The 17565-nt window shown below is 34.7% G+C and overlaps 1 protein-coding gene across 8 annotated transcripts in view; it reads right to left on the bottom strand.

Annotated features, from left to right (window-relative positions):
* PDLIM5 (PDZ and LIM domain 5) overlaps positions 1 to 17565 on the bottom strand; it is a 206866-nt gene that overhangs the window by 33144 nt on the left and 156157 nt on the right. For all 8 annotated transcript variants that reach the window (XM_032400850.1, XM_032400853.1, XM_032400852.1 and 5 more), the window contains one exon: positions 17133 to 17320. In XM_032400850.1, the coding sequence (XP_032256741.1) occupies positions 17133 to 17320 (188 nt within the window). The remainder of the gene's footprint in view (positions 1 to 17132; positions 17321 to 17565) is intronic.

The following is a 17565-nucleotide window of genomic DNA, read 5'->3' as shown; positions in this document are numbered from 1 at the left end:
GTTCTGGGTATAAGGCATGGCCATCTTTGGTGGGTGGGCATTATTCTGCCTACTACATACATCCCAACCCAGTATTAATGAGGATCCAAATAAGGTCCACTTGTTATATTTGGTTATATGCCTCTGAAATTGCTTTAGTTTATAATCCCTTTCATCTCCCCAACCTTTTCAATATACATGTAGAAGAAACCAAGTCTCTAGTTATATATGTGTGCGTATTTGAACTTTTTTCTATAGTAAAAACTTAAAGAAATATTTTACACATACTAAACTGAATTGTTTCATCTTTATAACACTATAAGGCATTAATATTACTATTTAATAGATCAAGATTATAAAGCTCAGAAAGGATAAGTGACTTGACCAAGGACATGTAGAGCAATAAAATGAGGCAAATGTTCTTTGAAACATATTATGTACCAAATAATTTTCTAGTCGTTACCACCCTGAAAAAGAGAGACATAATTTCTGCCCTCATGAAGTTTAAAGAAAGTTACAGACCAGTAAACAGTCAATTATGTTATAGTGGGTTAAGTGCCAGAATGATGGAAAGATAATGAGTAATTATAGATCTTCATTCAGTCAAGTATACACTGAGAGCCTAACAATGTGACAGGCACTGTCTTATGTATGGGTACACAGCAGGGGGCAAAACGTGAATAATCCTTGTCCTCACGGAGCTCATAGCTTTTTTGCCCCCCCTTTTTTTTTAGTTGGAGGTGCCTGTGGTTCATCTAAGTACCAACAGTCTATTGAATATATGAACTCAGGAAAAAGATCTGAGCTAGAAGAATTGATTCAAGAGTCATTAGCATTTTGATGACATTTGAGGCTGTGGGAGTTAATGAGATTGTTCAGGGAAAGTGAGAATGAAAACAGAAGAGCTCCTAAGGGTAAGGCAAATAATATAAATACTTTGGGAACACAGAGAGAGGTAGGAGAAAAACCAGGAGAGTGCATGATGTAAGCCAAAGGAGGAGAGCGGAGAATTTGGGATTTAAAACCATTTCTGTCTGACTCCAAAGCCTACGCCCCTATGCATTCATTCATCAAATATTTATCATTTACCCAGGGTGTCAAACTCTTTGCCAATCACTGCAATGACCTAGGAAAATATGAAGGCAGATCTCCTCAAATGTGGTCTAAAACCTGGAAGTTCTCATTTCTGGATCAGTTTAGAAGGAGACGATAGTGATAACTGAGATGATTAATTTCTGCTATTTTAATTTCCTTAATGAGCCTGCCAGGATAAATTTAGGAATAATGTATGAAAGCACTGTTTTTTATTTGCCCTGGTATGCCTAACAGCTTAGATTATCACTTTTAAGCCCTTCATGTATTCTTTAAAGATGAGTTTCCTACAGAGATCTAACTTTCTTTTCCTAAACCTAGCTGCCCATACTTTTCAGCCATTATAATTAATGGCTGTAAAGTTCTTGAAATAAAACATATGGATAAAAGGCTAGATTCTTGATGTTTTGAGAAAGATATATACATTTAAGAAGATGCACATAACTGCTTCAGGAGGGAAAATGAAATTATAGATCTAGTACTTTTGCTAATGACAAATAGGCTTGAGCATCTGAATGTTAAATTCATTTTTTGTTGTACAAACTCTACATCATTGTGGAATACTTCAACTACTACATTTGAATTAAGATAAAGCAGCAGAGAAAGTCATGCCAATAAATCTAGGTATAACCATAAAATATTTTTCTAAATCCCGTAATATTTCATTCTTATTAAGTCAGAAATAAGGCTGATATCAAGAATCCTAATGCTCCCTCCCCAAAAGGAAAAAGACAAATGTTTACAGACTCAACAAGACAGAAGTCATATGTGAGGTTTTATGGTGTGAAAAACAACTGGCTCAAATGCAAGGGGTATTCCAGTTATAAACACTGAAGCTAATGTTGTACTCATATAAATAACTGGGCTACATCAAAGTGACATTCTGGCACTCCTGGGAAGATAAAGGACTGTAATTCAACATCTCAGAGAATTTGTTCACAAAGGTATGGTAGAAATTTTACACATACTAAATCGGGTAGCAATGATGGCAACACACTCGCATATTATCATGTACAGCAAGTGCTTTCTTCTCTGCCCCTCCGCCAACCATCTCAAACAGATGGTGGCCAAGAGAAGCACAGAATCTGCGCATTTTGTCTGTCAAGCTCCTTATGTTGAAAGCATAAGCAACAGTCTACTCTTCATTATCCAGGCATGAAATCATATCCAGTACAAATAGGAAAGGTTTAAAGTTAAGCCAAGATCTAGGATCAGAGGAAAGTACATTCTAGAGAGGTTTGTGCAAATTTTATTAAATGGAATCAAGGATTTTTTTATTCAATGATTAAAAGCAAAATTGACAGATTAAACTATTATCAGTTCTCTAAGCAGTAGAGAATGCTGGTATGTATGCCATAAAGAATTGGAACAGGTGCGCCCAAGGCTAAGTATCAAATATTTCCGCAACTTCAGGAGGTTAGTTTCTTCCATTAGCAACCAGCCTTTCAACTCTAAGAACCCAGATTAAACTGGATCTAGAGTGTCTTAATTAAAGTGAGCATGGGGACTTGGATTAGGTTCAGTTCTCTTCTTTCTTAATCTGTTGCATCACATGTCATTAAAATTTGGGATATATCCACTTGCCTTTTTCTCCCAACTAGCTGACCTTACACAGAAAACTTCCGTTTGATCAGAGTTACAAGCAAAAGAAACCCAGTGTGTACCCTGCAGATAAAGATATGAGATCTTAAAATATTTGGCTTTGCCATCATTCAATTAGAAATCAACACTTTATTTATCAGTTATATATAGAATTTTCTAACTAATCTCAATAGCACTGTTACAATTTCTAATTTTACAATGGGAAGACAAATCCTGCTCTAACTGTGGGTGGTCAATGTGTTTCATGTTTAAGAAAAGGCAGGGGGAAGGGAAGGAAAGAGGAGAAGGAGTAATAAAGAAAAAGAAACAAAAAAAAAAACTCAGATAAATTATTAAAAAAAAAAAAAACAAATCCAAGGCATCATTCACAACCTCGAGAATACTAAGAAGGATCACTGGTGAACTCATACAGAATCTAAGCTAAGAATTTATTTAAAGTATTAAATTTGTAAAATCTTGCTCATATTTGGATGAGAAAACTGCAAAGAACATATATTAAAATTAGTTATACTCACAATATACCTAGAGTTTTGACATATCTTATTTCCAAAGTAACATAAAACCCAAATGGGCTTTTACCATCTTCCCACCAATTTTCATCTATTTATATTAACGAGAAAGCAGTCTAGTCTCAGAAATAAAGGAGAAAAGATACCTCAGGTTTGAGTTGCTCATATAAATAGAATTCTTTTAATGTAGGGGAAAAAAAACAAAACCCTGAAGCAGAAAGAGGAATAAAATTTAAGGAGCATTCCCCATGTCAAATAATATCAACAATGTCTCTCATGATGAATACATGTTACGGGAAAACTGAAAACTTGGGATACTCCTTACATTTCTCTTACTACTACCACTAATTCTCTAAGATAGTTCTCTCAATTAAAGCCATTAGATCTCTGAAATAAATGACACTTTATTATCATTATCCAAAGTTATGTTTGAATTTCACATCTTTTAAAAGCAGAGGACAACGCTCAGCTACTTTATGCCGGAGGAAGCAATACATCTAGCGTAATGATAATGTTAAGATAACACTTGGGCTCCTCGTTCTGCTAATTTCTAGCTCCATGAACGCAGAAATGTTTACGTTTCCTCACCGGTAAAACAGCAACTACCTCAAAACATGGTAGGCTTAAATGAGGTGGCATAAGTAAAATGTTTACATACATTTTCTTGAATGTGTAAGAAATGCTTCACAGATGTCAATTATTATTACACTCTGACATAAGATCTTATGTGGTTAAGGGGTGCCTGGGTGGCTCAGTCGTTAAGCATCTGCCTTCGGCCCAGGATCCTCGGATCAAGCCCCGCATCGGGCTCCCTGCTCAGTGGGAAGCCTGCTTCTCCCTCTCCCACTCCCCTTGCTTGTGTTCCCTCTCTAGCTGTCTCTCTGTCAAATAAATAAATAAAATCTTTAAAAAAAAAAAAAAAAGATCTTATGTGGTTAAAAAAGTAAAGTATCAACTCATTCAATAACTACTTAGAAAACACACACAAAATTTAGATCTAGAACTCTTGGATGAAAGATACACCCAAGAATAAGATACCTGCCCCAAAGAGTTTATCTTCTCACAGGTGATGTTCACAAACAAACAGGCAACAGAGTGCCTTCAGATTAGTGTTGTCAAGGGTGCTCGAGACACCAAGGAAAGTTTGCATCTACTATACAGATTTATCAAGCATAATTTTTCTTATTCCTATGATTTAAACCTAGGTTTGGCAATTTTTTTCCGTAAATGGCCAGAGAGTAAATATTTTAGGTTTTGTGGGACATATAGTTTATGTTGCAACTACTCAACTTTGCCATTGCAGTATGAATGGAGCCACAGACATCATGCAACAAATGTAAATAAAGGAGCATGGCAGTGCTCCAATAAAACTTTATTTACAAAAACAGGTGGTGGGCCATATGTGACCAAGGGCCATAGTCTGCCAACCCCTGGTTTAAACCATATGCATCTATTAATAAGAAATAATAATTCTTTATGCAAATCACATATGAATAAGTCCAGGTGTCTTCCCTTAGAATAGATTTAATATTTTAATCTTAGGATGAAACAAAAATGGGGAGAAAGAAGAGCTTTCACAACTGTGCTCTTGCATCAGCAACTGGAAAGCTTCCAACACAGAAACAAATTCCAGTTTAGGGAAAAAAAAAAAAAAAAAAGAAGATAACTAATGGTTCTTGCTTTTATTTTTTCCTGGGAATCATGATTCTAAGCCAAAATCTATTTGTTATAAGCCAAAAGACAAAGCATATGTACATGCTTCACACCACAGTTTTGACAATGGACAGCTCCAGTACGGCCTTTACGGCAAGTGGGCTGTTTAGTTTAATGATGTCAAAATGCAGGGGAGCAGATGGTAGTAAAACGTTATTAGAAGAGATGAAACATATGCAACTGGTAGCAGTTTGCTTATTCATATAAAAATGTAAAAATGGAACCAATAAATCTATCCATCTTAGCTAAGCAAATCTAGTTATCTCGATTTATTACTGTAACGTAAAGCCTACAATGAAATTTGGGATGGTTGTAGAAACTGTAATTTCCTTTCTCACCCCTATCTTCTTTAGACTTCAAATAAAAGATAGAATTTATATCCACTTATAACTGAGATGCACATCATTCAATCTTTGATCTAATCAGATCTCATAAATACATCTGAGTCTTCCTTGGGGAAAAAAAAAAAAAAAAAAAAGAATACATCAGATCTCTCCAAAGCTCTGTCCATTATGAATAAATAAGCTTTTCTTTATTGCTAAAATGCAGCACACAGCAGAGGCAGGGTACAGTAAGGGTCATGTTAACTAAAATCTTAGTTAAATTTTAAAAATGGAGTTCAGATGCAAAGAAAATGTTACTTAAAGCAGACCTTAGTAGCTGCCAGTCACCTGGTTTATCCTCCCTATGCAAAGCAAGACTCCTTTCTTCAGGGAGGATTTAGTCCTCCTTAAATATAGTAATTGATATTATCTTGTGACACAAGAAAATGCACTACTTAGTCAAAATAATGGATTCAACTTAGTTCTAAAGAACTTTGGCTTCTCTCAGGTTCTGTTGCCTCACTGGGAAAATGATGCCCATTTAAAATTTTAATGACATTGTCTTACTGTACACTGAATAAAAATATATTTAAAAACTTAAAATATTATAAAAATAATTATTATTAATCAATGATACCCACAATTTTACTATTAAGCAAGGGTTTTTTGCTTTCTACAAGACTACCCATTATATTCCTGAGTTCTCAATGCCCAAATGGGGACGGTGAGTATTCCCCAAGACCGGATGCAACAGAAGCCAAAATTAAAACTAAATATTCATTTTGAAAAGGTTGTGACTTTTTCCCTTTTTCATTTGACCAAAAGAAATTTACTATGTCCCTAAAAGACTTTCAAATGATCCTAACTTTCCTATTTACAGCTTACTTACACTGTGTTCTTCAAAACAGAATTTATATTTTTAAGAAGAATCAGCAATTTTTATAAATCTCATTGTAAATTAAGAGCCCTTGCCTCTACTATATATATTAAAAACTGTTTCAAAAAGAAAAAAGAAATAAAAGAATATATGTGTATACACACACACACACACACACACACACACACACACACGTATAATTTGATACATTTGTTCAATAGGAGTATCAAATATTACAAACGTCTAATATTAAATAAAATACTGCTAGTGTATTGAATATGTTACCATCAATTAAACACCTTTTCTTTCATCAACAGAATGTCCGTCTCCATGGATACATTTAACAATAAAGGTAAAAAAAGAAATCCAATAATTTTTTGCCAACATCAGGGGACATAAAAATAAACAGGGAGTTGTGTGTACATATAATAAATGACAGCACTGAGGTAGCATTATTCTGACAAGCTGTAAAAGATGCTAATGAAAATGGCAAAAGGAAAAATTTCAGCACACCTAGACAATACTAACTACTGTAAAAGAAAACACAACAGAGCTTTTTATTTTCAATGGATTTATGAAATAGTCACAGTTTTCTACAGAAAACAGTGATTACAATATTAGCTAATATTACATACCTAAATGATTTTCTGAGTAAGAAATTATAAGTTATTTATTAAATATTTAACATAATGTTAATGCAATTAAGTATCATCACAAATGCTCTTAAAAGGTACCTATTTTGAAAATGGGGAGGAGAAAAATCCTCTAATTAATGAAAAAAATTTTAAGCATATCTATCAACTTAAAGCTTTATGAATTATATATATGTGTGTGTGTATACACACATATGTATATATACATACATATACAACATGAGTAATTTAATTTTTAATTTTTGACTGGTAGGGCTCTATAGAATTTTTCTTCTTTTGTCTTGTAAGAAACCCCTTTTCCACCTCATAATGTTTATTTCCATGACAGCATGTAACACAAATCCTTCCTGCGAAGGCAAGGAATGCGATGCCAGAGCCACCAATCTCATAATTCCAACTATAAAAAATTGGAAAAGAGTCAACATTTAGAAAATGATGATTTAGGCGAAATTAATGTACTTGCTTATGGAGATGCTGCACAAATAGACTATAAAAGTATGTTATGTTATAAAAGTAAACTTTAACTTATTTCTCAAATATAATACAAGATGCAACCCACTCATTTATATTTTGTAACTAGACGTATTACATTAAAAAAACCTAGACAGGGCGCTTGGGTGGCTCAGTTGGTTAAGCGCCTGCGTTTGGCTCAGGTCATGATCTCGAGGTCCTGGGATCGAGCTCCACGTCGGGCTCCCAGCTCCTTGGGGAGTCTGCTTCTTCCTCTCCCTCTGCCTCTCCCCCTGCTTGTGCTCTCTCTGTCTCTCTCTCTCAAATGGATAAATAAAATCTTAAAAAAAAAAAAAACAACCTAGACATATTCAACCAATTTTCTGTTCCATAATCTGACCTACTTAAAACCAAGTATAGTTTCTCCAAGCCAAATACAATCCCTCCCAGTGTTTTAGTAGAAGATAAATAAATGCTCTCTAGGGAGTAAAGCTCCCTGGAAGAGCAATGTTAGAACTTGCCTCCCAGTCAGGTTAAAGTGTGAAGCTGCATTCTCTTGTCCTTAGAATTCTCTCCATTCCCATGGCCATTGCCCAGGGCAATTACCACCGTCACTATCCTGGATTTCCTCAGCCACCTCTTAATTCAGTCTCCAGTACTCCAATCTTAATCTTTACACTGAGGTCATAATGATATTTTAAAAACATTAACACTATAATGATCTTTTAATAATCCAAACCTGATTGTCACTTTCCAGTTTACAGATTTGTTAAGGGCTTCCTTTCTGTATCAATCCGCTCTTACTTTCAAAGTCCTCTTCTGACCAGGCCCCCATTAACCTATCCAACTTTCTCTCTGGCCACTATATAGTCCTCAACATACTGAACAACTTGCTCCTCTTCCAAGAAGCCAAGTTCTCCGAGAGCATTTGCATCTGTTGTTCCCTCTCCAACTTGGCCTCTTCCTAAAAATATTCACGGGGCACTGGCTACATATGATTTGACTGTAGGCATAAATATTAACACTTTATTCCTGCATAAAGTATGACTCCACTATAAACTCTAGTATAAACAAATATTCTATCTCAAGATTGTATCATTGGGACTTTATTGGTCTCTTTCTTTCCGTTGATCCAGACCTCCCTGTCTTCTGACCTGGCCCTTGTAATCCAACTTAACTCTTTGCACCTCTTTTTGCTGATTTCTGTTATTTACTGGTGCTTTAATTTGCATCCATGTTAATTTGTCCACATTGACAAAATGAGTGGCTCTCCCTAGTATTTCCTCTGCATTCTACTGCTTGGTTCCTTATAGGCCATATATTCCCATATTTTTTAAGAAAAAAATTCCTACCACTGGGCTTCATATCTATTACTATTTTTTAATTACTGGAAATAAATAATATGGTACTAGTCATAGTACTGCTGATGTTCACAACTTTTAAGTCTTAGGGAAGTTTAATGCTTCAAGGAGAGTAGAGTCCTCTGCTCCCTAAGCAATATGTGTAGTTTTTTTTTTTTTTTTTAAGATTTTATTTATTTATCTGACACAGAGAGACACAGCGAGAGAGGGAACACAAGCAGGGTGAGCGGGAGAGGGAGAAGCAGGCTTACTGCCAAGCAGGGAGCTGGATACGGGGCTCGATCCCAGGACCCTGGGACCATGACCTGAGCCAAAGGCAGACGCTTAACGACTGAGCCACCCAGGCGCCCGCAATATGTGTAGTTTTTAACGGCAGCCTTTGGCAGACAGCACGTCCACATTTGTTTAATGACTGTTGTGGGAATTTCAAGTCTGGTAGGAGGAACGAACAATGTCTTGTGAATTCCTCAAATCATATGAAGATGTCCAAAATATAACAAACTGACCTATCCACCCACTCATTTACTCAGCCACTGTTACTGACTGAAGGACTATAAACTGTGCCAGGTATTGTTGAGGTAGTGTAAAACAAAGATTAGTAAGACTTGGTCCCTGTCCTTAAGAGGATCTAAAAATAGCGGTAAAAGACACATAGGTAAATAATTACAATGAATACGATGAATGCTATAATAAAGCCATCATCAACATTTGTAGGAACACAGAGAAAGAATAGCCAATAATTTAGAGGGCTCAAGAAAGGTTCACAAAGGAGATAACATCTGGTCTTGAAGAGTGAATAGAAATTTTCAGGGGTAGAAGGGTGGAAAAGCATTTCAAATAAAAGCAGCAGCTTTACAAAGCACAGAGGTGTGTGCCCAAAGAATGGTATGAACTCTTGAGCTTTAGTGTGATGGGACTGCAGAGAACATGAAGAACTATATTACAAAATAGGCTTGAGAAGGAGGTTGGCACAAGGTAATAAAGGGCACATAAGCTCTGTAAAGAAGCCAAACATTTAATGTGTGGGAAGCAGAGAGCCCAAAACATTTTCAAGCAGAGAAGTCACATGAGAACTATTCTGCTGGATGTTAACAGCGTGAGCTCTTAATGCTATCACTAAAAGGAACAGAGAGGTAAAAACTTAACCTTTCTTGAGTACCATCTATATACCACACACTTCAATATATGTTACATCATTTGTGTGTGTGCATACACACTCACTTATATACATACATACAAAACAACGTTATAGGGGACTTTTTTAGACCCTTATCTTAACAGATAAAAAAATTGAAGGCTCAAATGTTCCATTTAGGGAACATCTCTGGCCTTCTGAAATTCATGCCCGATAGGGCAGGCACTCTTATTCTTCAGAGCCACCACCTGTCAGCAAAGCTGGTTAGATGAACAATAGGCCTGGTCCAGCAAAGCACTAATTATATTCTAATGAATTAGTCATTCTCATTTTGTATATAATTAAACTCAAGTTAGAAAACTGATGTGCTTCTGACATTTAATGGCTCTTCATGACTTTTAAGACTAGATTTGTGAAGAACATCTGACTAGATCTGGTAAGATAGAAATATTTTATATCTGCATCAAATGAACTAAACTTACATAATCTGGAATCCATAACTGAAAGAGAATCTAGGGAAAACATTACACAGCAAATAGATCGCCTACATAAACACAGGAACTTATTTGTAACTTATACCATAAAACATCTATCTAACTACTTATTACATACAATATTACGATTTTAAGCATTAAAAAATCTACCAAAAAGGTAGATTTTTTTAGCAAATATATGCCTATATTTGTAGGCATACAAATATAGTGAATTAAAATATAATTTTAAAAAGGTACAAATCCCCAGTTCTTAAAACTAACAAGAATGTCACCTTTTATGTATCGTTCTAGATCAAGTCAACATTTCTGAAGGTACTACTACATCTAAATTATTAGAGTATTAAAGGCACAGGGCAAATAGAAAGTAGTATTGCTAACTTACATAAAACTCAAGCTTGGATTCTTACTTCTTTTGTATCTTTTTTTTTTTTCTCATTAAACTTTTGTTTTAATGGGTCTCAAAATTCTGTGACAGATTTTTGGTCAATTTGTTTCCATTAAAAAGTACTGATTTTAAAAACTAATAACTTAAAACTACCACACACACACACACAGAACCAAATGGTCCACAAAACATTCTCCTTTCCTTCTGAAGGTTTTACGATGCATTGTTATCATTAACCAGTCTTTTACTATTAAACTTAAATGGCCAATTGACACAAACAGTTCTGAGACTGTTCTTCCACCACTGATTAAGACCGGGGTGGCAGGTATTGGGGATAATATTCATTTAGCCTTCTAAGCTTTCTTAATACTTTCATGCAAGTCTATGAACTTTTCAACATCTGTGTCAGGTAATAGTTAGGTCTTTGCCAGCCACTGACAAGTGTGCATATGCATGTGTGGTGGTGTATGTTACACTCCATGCCTGTGAAAGAGAAGAGGATCCAATCTAAACTATAATGCTGTTAACATATACACCTAGTTCTTCTTTATCAACTTCTATAGCATTACTATAGGAAAGTCTTCTGGATAACACAAGCTATATTACACCACAAATGAAATGATCTAAGATTCAAAGTCAGAACTTCAGTGGAGGTAATGGAAAACCATAACAGATTCAGAACACACTAGTAGGTCTTTTTCAATGCAGTTTTTTTTGGGGGGGGGCCTATCATTTCAAAACCGTATTAGTCATCCCAATAGACAAAAGTATGTCTAAAATACTTATTTAAATAAACAACTTCCAAATTTTTTCTTAACTACTAAAACATAGTAAGAAATACTGTGACCCAAAATACATGTTTACCTGCTGACCCCAAATATGTGTTTGTACTTACTTATATATACAAACTAAAACCACATTTTCGTAACATGATACCTATCTACTCTTACTATGTTAATACTTAATATATTAAAATATTCTTATTTCATTCTTCCATTTTATTTCATTTTTTTTTAACGAGAATACTGGCTGTGGTCCATTAAACTGATTTCAGGATCAACCAAGTGAGTTACAGACTGCAACTTAGTAATTTTTATCTCATCCTTCTCACCCAATTTTAGGACTTATTTTAAAACATCACTGGTAACACCTACAGTGTTTTCACCTACATTGAACACAGCTGTTTAGTATCAAAATAAAGAAGCCTGAAGTTCTCAGTGTGAGGGAAGTCAATACTTTATTGGAGTCTGCTGGGCAGCAACTGGCCTTTCTAGCTTTTGCCTCCCTTTGGCTGGCACTGTAGTTTTCACAGGTGAACTGTGAAGAACCTAAGAACCCATAATGAAACAGCTATCCCCTTCTAAATCAAAAGAACCTTTTCATTTGCATTAGGAAGCTCTTAAAACTACTTATCAAAGAGTAAGAGTAGATTCTGAGATGTTTTTGTTTTGTTTTGTTTTATGGCTGGGGATTTTTTATTTATTTTATGATTTTTACAAAACAGTGTAAAATAAGTAACTTTTACATCATATAATACACATTAAATGCCAATTTGTAGCACCGAGAGCAAAATAAACAGCAGGAGTTCTGCAAATATTTTCTAATTTGAGCTAAGCATCATGATGTAATTCAACTATGATTCATACATTTTATGATATTAATGCTTTATAATGTCATATAATGTGTAATGGTTTATACTCTTATAGTTTTGCTCAAATTAAATTATATTTTCTGTAAAAAGTATAATCTTTTAAATACTAACCATATGAATCATGATTATAGTTGTGTTATTTGACTGCTTTGATAATTATAACAAATTACACTCAAAGAAGACAGGATTCTGTTGCCCTCTTGTGGTAATTTTGCTGTAGTGTCTTCTCTAGGAATTCCGCCTCAATTTTTTCTTTTCCCTTTAACAGTCAGAGTGGTATTTTGACAACAGTTTCTGAATTTCCAAAAGCAGTATATATACTCTCTGCCCTCTCCAGTGCACATACCAAATGCCCTCCCTTCAGTTTCTACATCAGTAGTCTTTCCCTTGCTTTTAAGAAACATTCTCTTGTTTCCTTCCAATTACTACACCAAGGAGATTTTTCCTAAAGTTACTTTCTATAGTCTAATGCACATACAAAATAATTTCAGCAAATCTCCACCTCACTGATAAGCTTCAAGTAAATGGAAAATAACTAAAAAAGGAGGGGGCTAGGCTGTTGGCATTTTCCCCCAAGAGAATAAATCTTGCTAAATCAATTAACAGTCCAGAAATTTCAGAAGCTATTGATATGTCTAAATATTTTAAGTTTTTGAAAGTGATAAAATAGTCTTTAAAACAGTAGAGATCATATGCAAAGGATTATCTCTTGCCCCCCAACAAAAAAATTTTAGCTTTTTTGCAAAATTAATAACACATAATGGTAATTCAAAACTATTCAATATGACACTATGAAATAATTTTAACCATAATTAGTATTTTTCTAAAGATAATTTATTAATCATAAAATTTAGTGTCTAATATATTTAACACTATGGAAAATGTAAAACAAAAGATACATTCCTAAATTAACTAAAAATCCACTCTTACAACTGTCAAAATATTCTTAAATATTAATAAATGATCAATCCTTAAAGAAATTCTTAAAATATATATATATATATATATTCAAAAGTAGTCCCTTGTGTATTCAATCAACACTTATCCCAACACTGATGAGGAAAGGCTAGAATTCTATAGCGGTCAAGGTAAAAAAAAAACAAAAACAAAAACCACATTCTATGAAGAAGGACCAGAACATTCTAAAGCAAGGTAACATGGCATGTCTCAGCAACTTAAGATGCTTTAGTAAGACTATGGCACAGATTATAATTTGGAAGCAGTGGGAAATGACCACTGAGAAGTTAGTGGGAGCCAGATTGAAAACAGACTTCAATGGTAAGTTAAGGAATGGGGAAATACAGTAAAGCATCTGCAACAGGAGAGTGAAGTGGGCAAATCAGAGATTTAGAAAGATACTTGCTGCAGTATGAAGGACAGATTGATGGGGATGAGAAGGAGACAAGGAAATTACTTAGAAGTTGTTTGCAATGACAAAGGCCTGAACCAAGGCAATGACTCTGACCAGAGAGAGGAGAAAAGAAACTTGAGAAATACTCAGAAGTGAAATCACTAGGTGTTAGTTACTATGAAAACGTGGGGATAGAGGTGGGAGATTCTCAAGCTTACACTGGAGCTTTGGTGACTGGGTGGATGTACCATTCCCAGAGATAGGTAATAATACTTTTGGACATGCTGCATTTGAGGTACCACTTGGAAACAGCAAGTAGGTAAAAAATTTGGGGATACGGAGTTCAGGACAGAGAGGACTCTAAATTATCAGTGGCTAGGTTGTAAAAGGAATCTGGATGACAGATCATTTAGAGAGTATAAAGAGTGCAAAGAGATGAAGGTTGAGGACAGGACTGGAAACACTTAAGTATATAGTCCCATCTTCTTGTTAAGAGAAGTCCTTTAGTCCTATAATCATCACCTTTATTCATGTTGGGAGAAAACAGGAGATTATTTAGTCTGTCTTTATTTTGCAAATCAGAAAATGGAGGGTCAAAGAGGTTAAGTGACTTTACTTAAAGCTATTTATCTGTAGAAGTGAATGAAAACTCAGGTTTCCAGATTGAGACCAAATTGTTGCACCAACTATTCAAATGTCCTCTTTCTATAACAAAATGAGGGATAAAAACCATAGGATCATCTCATTAGATGCAGAAAAAGCATTTGACAAAATTCAACATTTGTTCATGATAAAAACTCTCAACAAAGTAGGTTTATAGGGAACATACAACATAATAAAGGCCATATATGACAAACCCACAGCTAACATCATATTCAGTGATGAAAAGCTGACAGCTTTTTCTCTAAGATCAAGAACAAGACAAGAATGCCCACTCTCACCACTTTGATTCAATATAGTACATAGTCCTAGTCACAGCAATTACACAAGAAAAAGAGATAAAAGGCATCCAAATTGGTAAGGAAGAAGTAAAACTGTCAGTATTTGCAGATGACATGATAGTATATATAGAAAGCTCTAAAGACTCTACCAAAAAGCTGTTAGAACTAATAAATTCAGTTAAGTTGCAGGGTACAAAATCAATGCACAAAAATATGTTGCATTTTTGTACGTTAATGAACTACCAGAAAGAGAAATAAAGAAAACAATCCCATTTATAACTGCACCAAAAATAATAAAATACCTAGGAATAAACTTAACCAAGGAGGTGAAACACCTGTACTCTGAAAACTTATAAAATAACACTAATGAAAGAAATTAAAGACAACAGAAACAAATGGAAAGGCATTCCATGCTCCTGGATTGGAAGAAATAATATTGTTAAAATATCCATACTACCCAAAGCAATTAATAGATTCCATGCAATCCTTATGAAAATACCAATAGCATTTTTCACAAAACTAGAACAGACAATCCTAAAATTTGTATGGAACCACAAAAGACCCTGAATAGACAAAGCAATGTTGAGAAAAAAGAACAAAGCTGGAGGTATCACAGTCCCAGATTTCAAACTATACTACAAAGCTACAGTAATCAAAACACTGTGGTACTGGCGCAAACACAGAAACATAGATCAATAGAACAAGATACAGAGCCCAGAAATAAACCCAAGCTTATATGGTCAATTACTCTATGACAGAGGAGGCAAGAACATTACAATAGAGGAAAAGATAGTCTCTTCAATAAACATTCCTGGGAAAACTGGACAATTAAATGCAAAAGAATGAAATGGGACCACTTTCTTATACCATACATAAAAATAAACTAAAAATGAATTAAAGGCCTAACTCTGAGACCTGAAACCATAATAAAACTCCTTAAAAAATATAGGCGGTAATCTCTTTGACATTGGCCTTAGCAACATTTTTCTAAATATGTCTTCTCAGTCAAGATTAACAAAAGCAAAAATAAACTATTGGGACTACAGCAAAATCAAGGAAGAAAATCATGAACAAAATGAAAAGGCAACCTATCAAATGGGAGAAGATATTTGCAAATGATATATCTTATAAGGGGTTAAGGTCCAAAATATAAAGAACTTATACAAGGCAACACCAAAAAACCCCAAATAATCTGATTAAAAATGGGCAAAGGACCTGAATAAACATTTTTCCAAGGAAAACATACAGATGCCAAAAGACACACGAAAAGATGCTCAACATCACTAATCATCAGGCAGATGCAAATGAAAACCACAATTAGGTATCACCTTCTACTTGTCAGAATGGCTAAAATAAAAAACACAAGAAATAACAAGTGTTGGCAAGGATGTGGAGAAAAGGGAACTCTTGTGTACTATTTGTAGGACTAGAATTTGGTGCAACTACTGTGGAAAACAGTATGGAAATTCCTCAAAAACTTAAAAATAGAAGTATCGTAGGATCCAGTAATTCCACTATTGGGTACTTACCCAAAGAAAACAGAAATATTAATTCAACAAAATATATGCAACCCCTATGTTTACTGTAGCATTATTTACAACAGCCAAGATAGGGAAGCAATCCAAGTATCCATCGACAGATGAATGGATAAAGATGTGGTATAAATATCCAATGGACTCAGCCATAACAAAGGATGAGATCATGCCTTTGGTGACAATACGGATGGACCTAGAGGGTATTATGCTATGTAAAATAAATCAGAGAAAGACAAATACCATATGATTTCATTTATATGTGGGATCTAAAAAACAAAACAAACAAACAAATAAACAAAACAGAGTCATAAATGTAGAGAACTAAGTGGTGGCTGCCAGAGGGTAAGGGGCTAATGGGATGGGTAAAATAGGTCAAAGGGATTGAGAAGTACAAACTTCCAGTTATAAATTAAGTAAGTCACAGGGATGAAAAGTACAGCATAGGGAATATATAGTCAATAATATTATAATAATGTATGGTGACAAATGGTAACTACATTTATTATGGTGAGCACAGCATAATGTACAGAACTGTCAAGACACTATGCTGTATAGCTGAAACTAATATTACATGTCAACTATACTCAAATAAAATAAAACAACTAAAATAAAATATGCTCTCTTTCTGGCACTGAAAACTTCTTCCACCTCCATCTCATAAATCTTCAGAAGACAAGAAGTCAAAGATTTTTTCTTCAGTAACTGATGAAAATAAATGCTTCTGTTGTTATTTTGTATATATCATCAAAACTAAAATGTCGGATTTCCAAGGTTAACCTTCCAATGATATAGTTCGTTAATAAGATCCCAAGTTTACAATCCACACATTTCTTGGTAATTTGGGAAACAAAGAAATTCCAAATTCTGTAATTATGAATAGCAAAGGGCAATTGTATCAAACACACACAGAATGTTTATGAAATACTTCAGAGGAAAATCACTATAGCTATTCCTTGCAGACCTTTTTAAAGCTTAGATGGTTGAGAATGGGTTTCACCAGTGAATTCTATCATACACCCTGGAAGACATTTTCATAATTATACTTAAGAAAAACATAAAGCAAGAGATTTCTTTGGCATACCTGCTTGGTTTGGCTGTGGCCAACTTGGTGACTTGACAATGTTGGTGGATCCTGGAGGCTTGAAGGCGGCAGCAGTTGTGAGAGCGGTCACCCCTGGTCTGCTGGAGGCTGGGCTCTCCTGCCTCTCAGGCATGCTCCGCGCTGAAGCTACTGATGGGGCCACCTGCTGAGAAGTGTCCTGGGTGTTGCTAGAAAGAAAATAAGGGAACATTTTTGGTGAAGTGGTAGCAAACTAACTTAGCAATGATCCTTTCTTTTCTCAATCTATTAAATCTCTAAGGAAAACAAAAATATTAATTAACCAATATTTTAAAAAAGAAAAACTCGAAAACTATGACTGAGGGACTGTCTCTCTTTGAAATGAACAAACAAAAACAAAAAAAGAAAGGAAAGGAAAGAAGATTACATTTGTTCAGTACTTTGGAAATTTCTT

Source organism: Phoca vitulina, unplaced genomic scaffold (genome assembly GCF_004348235.1).
Source record: "Phoca vitulina isolate PV1807 unplaced genomic scaffold, GSC_HSeal_1.0 scaffold3, whole genome shotgun sequence".
Taxonomy (NCBI): domain Eukaryota; kingdom Metazoa; phylum Chordata; class Mammalia; order Carnivora; family Phocidae; genus Phoca; species Phoca vitulina.
The sequence above is the reverse complement of the archived record's forward strand: the minus strand, read 5'-3'. Positions and strand labels throughout refer to the sequence as shown.